At 43.0% G+C, this 10230-nt stretch overlaps 1 protein-coding gene across 1 annotated transcript; it reads left to right on the top strand.

Annotated features, from left to right (window-relative positions):
* The first annotated feature begins 264 nt into the window (after nt 1-264).
* LOC129833363 (uncharacterized) lies at nt 265-4466 on the top strand. Its single transcript, XM_055897909.1, has 2 exons — nt 265-646; nt 2040-4466. The coding sequence occupies exon 2, from the start codon at nt 2135-2137 to the stop codon at nt 3299-3301; it is 1167 nt and encodes a 388-aa protein (XP_055753884.1). The 5' UTR covers nt 265-646; nt 2040-2134; the 3' UTR covers nt 3302-4466.
* The last annotated feature ends 5764 nt before the right edge of the window (nt 4467-10230 follow it).

Raw genomic sequence — 10230 nt, 5'->3', positions numbered from 1 at the left:
ACCATATGCTGAAAAACTGTGAAGTGCTTACATAATGACTGCTGGCATTTTCCTTCTCAATTATATTCCAACAACTCTGATCTGTCACTCACTTTGACGTGATACCGAGCTTGCCGTCCATCAAGCTGATTTTTGGTTGAAGAGCATAGGTCTATTGGAAATCTACAGGGAGAGTGAGAGGGAGCCAGAGATGGCAATATTACTTAATTGTTACGAAAGGATGGGCTAGCCAGTTCAGTTGATGATGCATGAGCAGCATAACGTTATGTGAGCTTTCCCTTGCGGGGTGGGTCTTGGCATGGAGAGAGGCGGTCTCAGTGAGCGCACCACACATACGCGGCCCATTGGTTCAAGTGAGGATAGGAAACGTCCTCGGCTGAACTTCACCGGGAAAGAAACAAATAGGAGCTGCAGCATTCCAAGTGGAGCAGAAACGCGAGACGCAAGGTGTCAGAGAGACTAGTAGTCTAATATTGAGTAGGCTAACAGTAGCCTCCTCCGTGCAGGAAACGAAGTATCCTGTGTATTCGATGACCCAGTGCTGAATCGAAGCTGCTGAATTATTACGATCGCTCTGTTACATTCTGACACGTTTCTTTAACTGAAAGATCGGTGCTTTTCTGAGACAACGAGAATCCAACTCAAGGTAATTTCTCAATTTCACTCATGAGGTGTATTTCAACAGTGCATTCATTATACTACAGAGAATAGGCAATCGCATACGGAGCAGAAATGTGACATTGTTGCCTACAACAGAAGCCTATCAATTATGTAGGCTACGATGATTTTAGGTTAAATAATATTAAATACACACTAAAGAAAACTATAGCCAACTTTCGATTCAGCTTTAGAAGTAAAATACATTTTATATATATATATTGTAACGTCGATTTCCGCGCTAATAAACCCAGGGTCGTTACAATATATATATATATATATATATATATATATATATATATATATATATATATATATATATATATATATATGCACATACATACATACATACATACATACATACATACATACATACATACATACATACATACATACACACACACAACTACTCCACAAATGTCATTATTAGGCTTCGCCAGTGATCTATTCAGTAGATCACTTTACAGTCAGAAAATTATGATGAATTGAGATGATCTGAATAGATTTAGTGGAACAGGTATGCAATTATGCTTAAAAGGACCTTCATTGCAATAGTTTGTTGAAACTTTCATTGCTGTTTCAATACGTTATTTCGTTCCCTTTGTATATCTGACTGGAATGTAGAATGACATCCACTAAACGGTTTAGAGAAGAACCAGTTCGGTCTTCGTTTAGGGATGTACTGCAGCTAGGTTAACAGTTCGATCAATACAGCGAACAAATTGTAAATGAACGGTGGGAATAGCAGTAGGGCGCGGAGTATTATCAACCTGCAAACTAGGCTAGTGCTCTAATAAATGTCCTTGAGGCAATTCGATTCCTGAAAGATATAACGTCTGGTCGTGAACTCAAACTGTTAAGCCATTTTGTTTTAGTGAAATAAAAAATAGACAAGGCAATCAATGCAGGTCATTGCGCGGCTTGTTCTAGAGATTGATACGGTGTGTTATATAACACTATGTTAACCTACATGTAGGCTAACACTGATTTAGTCTGATGAAGCGACTTCAGTTCCAGTCATTGCGCGTCAGGACAGGGATAGTAAATTAAAGCTTTCTTTAGAATTGGGAGGAAAAAACAATAACATTTTAGCCTCTTATTTATTAAAGAAATACGAATATAGATCTTATAATTAACCGTTTAACCTTTAGACTGACAGGAGCCCACTTTATTATATTGTAAACATTTTCAAAAGAGATCGACATGTCTGTCTAGCACTTAGTACATCGTGGTTCTTATTCAAGAGTCATGTGGGGTTGTTGTGCAAGTAGCTCCAGTTTAACTGGAAAGATGTAATGGGGTTACATAACATTGTGTTGTAACTGGTCTTGCATAACAACTAAATCCCCCTCTCCATTTATTCTTCCTCTTTTGAACGCTAGGTGGGGCTATTGCAACAATTTACCGCCAAAACATTCCACGACACTGGATTTTGAGACACTATCTGAAGAACAGAAAATCTCAACACAGCAAAACCATGAGTGTGACCAGTGAGATGTTTGAAGAAGATTCTCAAGACATGAGGGAGCAGAGTGGTGGGGAATCCAGTGCTGCACCTGGTGGGACCCTGTCCTTCACAGATGAGGCCGTGTCCATCCTGACCTCCAGCAGCCTGCTGGCCCGCTCTCTGCTCGGACGCACCTCTGCTCTGAAGCGCACCAATGACCCGCCCACCTCTGGAAACGCCCTCAGACGGAAGCGTGAGTTCATTCCCAGCGAGAAGAAAGATGACGGCTATTGGGACAAGCGCAAGAAGAACAACGAGGCGGCCAAGCGCTCCAGGGAGAAGCGCCGCGTCAACGACATGGTGGTGGAGAATCGCGTGCTGGCGCTGCTGGAGGAGAACGCACGTCTCAGGGCCGAGCTGCTGGCTCTCAAGTTCCGCTTTGGCCTGGTCAAAGATCCCTCCAACACACCCATCCAGCCCCTCCCCGCAGCCCCCTGTGCTCCACAGACCTTGGCTCCACACTACTATCTGCCCAGTGGACCAGGGACGCACCCTGCTGCCCACGGGGGCCAGTTCAGCATGCAAGGCTCCAGGGACGCTGGCAGCATGTCAGAGGACTCTGGGTTCTCCACCCCTGGCAGCTCCAGTTTAGGGAGCCCCCTCTCCTTTGAGGACCGACTGAGTGATCATGGCAAACTGTCCCCACACCGAGCAGAGGAGCTGGGCTACGAGCTCCACCACTCCCCTGCAGAGGCGCAGGTGCACCACAGTGGACACTTCCCTGGGGAGCTCTCCAGAGTGATGATGGGGAAAGTGGAGTCTGGGGAGGGCATAAAGAACTTTCCTCACAAAATGCGCTTCAAGATCCTCAGCAGTGGCGAGGACAACAGGCACAGCCCCATACAGTCAATGGGAGCAAGAGACGGTCCCCGGGAGGCAGCCAGCGGACACATCATGTTGGGTGGAGCTGAGGGGGCAGGAGTCTGGCCACATAAGCAGGAGGGAGAGGAGACCCGGAGGGGGCGACAACAGCAAGAGTCCACTCAGTATGTCCACCGTACACCCCCACAGGGCCAGACAGAGTCTCATTACCACACAGAGAACAATGTCCTCAAGTCCCACCTCAGCTCCCTCAGTGAAGAGGTGGCCCAGCTAAAGAAGCTGTTCTCAGAGCAGCTGCTGGCTAAAGTGAACTGAGCCCAGGACTGTGTCAGTGGATGCTCGGTGAACTGTCCCATCCCAGAAGAGGAAGCTCAATCTGAGCTAGCATACTAATATAAGCACACACACATGGTGAAAATGAGATAGAGGGGAACAGAGACTCTAAACACCACAGTACCTTGGCACACTGAGCTGCTACGGTGACAAACCAATGCCCTGGGCCAACTGGACTATGATCCACCCCAACTACTCAATTCCAACTATTTACCTTTATGTTTAGGAGTGTGTGTATTTTTACCCTCTAATTTTGAGTTGTCCTGATTTTCTACTCTTAAATCCTAAACGCTTATCTGCGCCTCAATTGAGAACAGTTTCTGTAACAGGGACAAAGTCCCATCATCACCTTATTAAAGCACAAAGCTATATGTGTTGGTTCACTTGTGGCCCTCTGCCCCATACACTGTGAGACCCTCAAAATCACTCTGACACAAGAGGACACTGCCTCACCTCTCCAGAGGATACTGTATTATTGACTGTCATCTCCACTCTGCATGTACACCAATGCTGCTTCTCAAGGTCTCACAACCACAGACAAAGCAATGTCAGTGATTGAGACATTGAGGTGAACTGGTGCTGAACTAATGTACACTGTAATTCAACTGGAGCTTCAACAAACTCATTATTAGTGCTGTGGTATTGGCACTAATTGGTTTTGAATATGCATGAGGAAAGAACACCACATTCTTTTAAACTGTAAACACAACCATAGAAAGGACACTGAGGACAGATAACCTGAAAAGTGACGGTCTCCAGTCCCTGAATGGGGACGTTGAACTATTGTCATCTCTTTAATGTATTGCAACAAAATGGACTTTGGATGATGACAATTGGAAATCAACTAATACTCTATCATTCCATTGCACAGTCAACAGCATAGCTGTGAGGACAGACACACACCATGTCAATCATTGAAATGTGATATGCTTCATGTAGGACAACACACTGTGTCTGGCAACTAGTGAAAGTGTTTTCATGTCTCAGTTGAATACTTTTCGTTAGCCTTGTCCAAAGAATACATGGTCTGTGTAATTTCTAGACATGCACTGTAAACTGTATCTAGGTGATGAAAATATTTGTTGTTATGTGAATATCTGTATGAAAATATTTTTTTTGTACTTGTGAATAAATCTTTGAAATTAAATATTTTTGTCTCATTTTGATTATACACTTTCTAATCATCTATACGTCAAGCAGCCACTTGATCAGGGATGGCAACATACAGTATCAGAGATGGCAACATACAGTATCAGGGATGGGCAACATACAGTATCAGGGATGGCAACATACAGTATCAGGGATGGCAACATACAGTATCAGGGATGGGCAACATACAGTATCAGGGATGGCAACATACAGTATCAGGGATGGGCAACATACAGTATCAGGGATGGCAACATACAGTATCAGGGATGGGCAGCATACAGTATCAGGGATGGCAACATACAGTATCAGGGATGGCAACATACAGTATCAGGGATGGCAACATACAGTATCAGGGATGGGCAACATACAGTATCAGGGATGGCAACATATAGTATCAGGGATGGCAACATACAGTATCAGGGATGGGCAACATACAGTATCAGGGATGGCAACATACAGTATCAGGGATGGGCAACATACAGTATCAGGGATGGCAACATACAGTATCAGGGATGGCAACATACAGTATCAGGGATGGCAACATACAGTATCCGGGATGGCAACATACAGTATCAGGGATGGGCAACATACAGTATCAGGGATGGCAACATACAGTATCAGGGATGGCAACATACAGTATCAGGGATGGCAACATACAGTATCAGGGATGGCAACATACAGTATCAGGGATGGGCAACATACAGTATCAGGGATGGGCAACATACAGTATCAGGGATGGCAACATACAGTATCAGGGATGGCAACATACAGTATCAGGGATGGGCAACATACAGTATCAGGGATGGGCAACAAACAGTATCAGGGATGGGCAACATACAGTATCAGGGATGGGCAACATACAGTATCAGGGATGGGCAACATACAGTATCAGGGATGGGCAACATACAGTATCAGGGATGGGAACATACAGTATCAGGGATGGCAACATACAGTATCAGGGATGGCAACATACAGTATCAGGGATGTAACATACAGTATCAGGGATGGCAACATACAGTATCAGGGATGGCAACATACAGTATCAGGGATGGGCAACGGCCTGTGAGCCCATTCAATCTGACCCGCGGGAGGTTTGAGTAAAGAGAAAATGTGTGTGACCTTCTGTTGAATTTTGAAATCCCAATGTGGCCCTCAAAAGGATTGCTCACCCCTGCACTTGATCCTCCCACTGTTAGGACACCATTATATCCACTAAAGTATGCAGTATCATAGATTTCCTCCATCTATTAAATCAATGAGAAAACAACATGTTGCAGTCTAAATGTCAACACTTACACTGTGGAAATATGTATCCTGTTTTTTAAAACAATTTATCTTGCTTTGTCTCACATTATCTAACAGATGGAGTGATTGTTCTACAATGAATCAAAGATTTCTTCAGGGATTAAGTTGCAGCCTTTTGAGAACATATTTCATCAGTAAGCACAAAAGTCAATCATTTAGAATATTCAACCTAAATGAATATCCTCTGTCACATTTTTCTCCTGTCTGGGACCTAATTTACACATAGCTAAGTATGTAGGAAGAGCAGCAGTGCAAGACAGATTGGACAGGTGAGACTATAGAGCTTTGTGTATCCAGACAGGAGCAAACGAGTCCTGAGGGGTGGAGTCTGCATGCCAGTCATGAGCTAGTGTGTGTTAGAGGCCACCTCTACAGAGGAATTGCAATTATAGTCATTACAGGGGATTTCAGGGGATGTGGGTGGTAGGAGCTAGACTGGGCCTGAAGACACATTCACATTAACGAAATAAGATTTCATCATAACAAAATGAATTACACTCCCTGCACGGCACCCATAGGTTCACTCATCATGCAGATGCTTTACTAAGAGATTTACCTACTTAGTCTCAGACGTGTCATACCAATGACCTTTAAAACCTATAATTTGTCTGAACAGTATTAATTTCCCATATGAAATCCCTTGACAAACCAAAGCAGATGAGAGCGCGGTCATAAATATAATAGCATTATAACTTTAGAAACCACTAGGTGGCAGCAAATACTACCATTTGTTGAGTAGGCTAGCTGATGGTGCGATTGTTGTCATTCAGAGCACGCACTATTGATCGTGACATTGTAGCCTATGTGTTTATTTCAGTGTCACAAATTTTATTTGGTGCAGGTGTAGTGGCAAAATTACACCAAGGTTTAATTGCTATGTCACTAAATAACAACACTCAACCCATCAAGTCATTTCATTATTATTTGCCCCTAGTAACCAACCCCTACATTGAATGAGATAGGCCTATCTAAACCAGCACGTGTGTCAATGTGGACAAGTTAAATCAATCAAGATGAAGAGAAAACAAGCCGACAGTAGACCTCTGTAGAGGCTCCATGTACTCCATGGATCCAGCAGTGCAGAACATCTTCATTTTCACTGAGCTCTGTGCTGTTCCAATCTCATTACAAAGGAGAGGTTCTCCTCAACCTGCAGCTGGATTCACAGGTTCCTCAGTCAAATTGGGGATTCCTGTAGTGAGAGTGGGAGGAAGAGGAATGGTGGGGGTGGAGGAGAGGAGTTAGGCTAGTTAATGAAGCCACTACTGCAGCAGCTCACTACTACACAACCACCCCCAATAACACACCCCTTAAACCGCAACCCCCCTGCTACTCCCCTCTCCATTCTGTCCCCCCTGTTTATCAGCGGGAGATAATGCCGGTTGCTAGGCAGGAAGTGCGACAGTTGCCATGGGAACCCATGCATACGTAGCTAGGAGGGGGAGTGGTTGGGTGGGGTACAGAGGGAGTGGGGGGTGGGTGCGTCAAGTTCACGGCCAATGCTTTAGCTCTGAACAAAGAGGAATGGGAGAGAGAGGGGTATAATGGAAGCATGGCGGTGCTTGGTCCATGTTTGGGGTTCTCTCCAGATGATGAGATGGACATAGAGTAGGCAATGAGTGGCATTTTCAGGTAAACAGCAATTACTAGACATAGAAAATGAGGACCAATCCTCTAAGCCTCCATATGACCCAAATTAATAAAACATCTATATGCATTTGCTCTCGAGGTTGTTTCTATCATTGACATGTATGAGGACGGTAGTGCTGCATGCTCGCTACCTCCATTCATTATCCACAATACAAAGAAACACAAAGAAAACCTATCACGAATGGTGAGTCAACCTGCTCATTTGTGAAACAAACGAGGCATATGGAGACACACTTGTGTCTGTGACTCTGTGTTCAATAGCACAATGATAAACAATAAAAAGGCATGGCATTGCAGGTAGATCCACAAAGTGCATTTGAAAGCTCAAGTGGGTCAGTTGAAGAAAGAGAGAAAGAGAGGGAGAGAAAGACAGAGACAGAGAGCATATGCTGAACAAAGATTGAGCCTGAAGTCAGACTTCATCCCTCCATGCCCTGCGGCTCTCTTCGATCACATGAGAAGGAACCAGGGCCTTGAAGATAATGAGAGAGATCAAATAAAAGCATCTGCAATTGGAAACAGCCCTCTAGGCATCCAGCCAGTCCTTTTGTTCCAATCAAAACTGCCGTGGACACAACAAAATGCATGAAATAATTGTCACTCCAGTTGTTTCCATGGCTCTCTGTGACGCAAGACAGAACAGGCACAGGCTGTAAGGTCAGATAGTGGAGGGCAGATGGACTGGAGAGAGGAAGAGGATGTAATCATCACATAGCACAGGAGGTCACAGTCTACCTCCTAACCATGAACCTGTCCCACCAGGAGTTCATTTACCAGAAAGAAATAAGAATGAGAGTGAAAATGAGCAGTCAACCTTCCCCTTGCTGTAACTACATGGCATCTTCATATCCAGCTAGGACATAGGCATAGGCCTAACATATATTTCTCATTCCAAGTTAAGATATGCATTAAATGAGCAAAAGGATATAGATATTTCAGACAAATAATTTTTGTCAAGGGTCACAGATTACATTCCAAAAGTCTAAACTCCAATTCAATCATTTCAACCTGTCATTACTGTACTGGGTAACACATTTCTGAACTGGCAATAACAGCAATAAATACAATTGCAGTCATATTTTAGTTCACTATTTGGGAAGTACCAAAAACACACAAATTCAACCAATGTGTTACAATTGTGTATTTAAAACTATGTGAAGTGCTATCTTCTATATGGTGTAAGACGACAGGGGGCTTTAATAATCAACTAAGACTTTCATTACTGAATGCTGTGCATTGTACATTTCATGCAAAACATGACAAATCGTGTGTCATAAGAGGGAGGATGCCAATAAAGTAGCCTGCAGTATAAGAGGTTTCAATGTCTTTATCAAATGAGAATGAGGTACTGAGCTCTTGAGATTCAAGCGGTTATGCAAAAACTGTAACCAGATGCATCGAACCACAAGGCCACAGCTGCTGGAAATGAGAGCCAATGTCACAACAAAATCAGACAACTTACTGCAATATGTCTACAAATTACTAAAACTAATTTTCATCCTGTTCTTGCTTGGCATGAGTGATCAACCTGGTCTCAGACTAGACGTAAAATAGTAAACGGAAATCTGGAACACTCAAATTAGCATGACATGTTACGTTTGGTATGGTTGCATTTGATTTATTTTTTACATTTTAGTCATTCAGCTGACGCTCTTATCCAGAGTGACTTACAGTAGTGAGTGCATACATTTGAACACTTTTTTCGTAGGGTGGATAGGTGGGCATGTAACACGTGATCGAATCTCATCACAAACAACTTGAACATTTTAGCTAATTAGCAACTGTTTATTACTTTTTAGCTACATTCTTCCCCAAACCCTAACTTTAACCCTTTAACCTAACTCCTAACCCTAACCTTCACCTCACGGGAGGCTGCTGAGGGGAGAACAACTCATAATTATGTCTGGAAAGGAGTAAATGGAATGGTATCAAACACATGGAAACCATGAGTTTGATGAGTTCGATACCATTCAATTAATTCCATTCCAGACATTACTATCAGCCCGTCCTCCCCACCAACCTCCTGTGCTTAACTCTAACCTTAACCCCTAACCCCTAGTCTAGCTTACATTAGCCACCTAGCTAACATTAGCATTAGCCACCTAGCTAATGTTAGCGATAACAAATTGGAATTCGTAACATATCAAATGTATTGCAAATTCGTAACACATTGTACGAATTGCAATTCGTAACATATCATACGAATTGCAATTCGTAACATATATACGAAATGTAATTCGGAACATATCATACAAAATGGATGATGGACATCCACAAATGAATACATACCATACCAAAAAAAACATAGCTAATTTGAGTGTCCTGGATTTTCGTTTACTATATTATGTCTACCCCTGAATCGAGGTTGCAGCTATGTGTATGTCACAATTGTATGTGGCCATGTCACAATTGTAACTGATCGTTGTAGCTCCTGATAAATGTGTACCACTGGATTCAAACCCATGTCACCTGCTCCACATTAAGCTAAAGCCTAGACTATGCAGGCTATGCCTTCAATCTTCTGAATATGAAGAAAGAACTACTCATGTGCTAATGAGGGACAATGTGAATAGATTTTGGTTTGCGGATTAGAATAAAACTGAAAAAATAAAGCTATATTTAAAAGGGCGAAACTGAGCCGTCTGGAGTAATTAGGCCTATCCATTCAATAAAGGGGCACACATTTCTCCCCCAAACAACAGCTGTTGGATACAACTGTTTCTTTATATATCTTCTGCTGAAGGCTTGTTTCTAAAAATGTCTCCCCACCATTCCATTTTTCCAAGTCTCTCTCTCACTCTCTCTAT

Source organism: Salvelinus fontinalis, chromosome 34 (assembly GCF_029448725.1).
Source record: "Salvelinus fontinalis isolate EN_2023a chromosome 34, ASM2944872v1, whole genome shotgun sequence".
Classification (NCBI taxonomy): Eukaryota; Metazoa; Chordata; class Actinopteri; order Salmoniformes; family Salmonidae; genus Salvelinus; species Salvelinus fontinalis.
The sequence above is the reverse complement of the archived record's forward strand: the minus strand, read 5'-3'. Positions and strand labels throughout refer to the sequence as shown.

What these genes read in the sequence shown, in the direction of transcription:
- LOC129833363 (XM_055897909.1), top strand. Translation starts at nt 2,135, where the DNA reads ATGAGTGTGACCAGTGAGATGTTTGAAGAAGATTCTCAAGACATGAGG.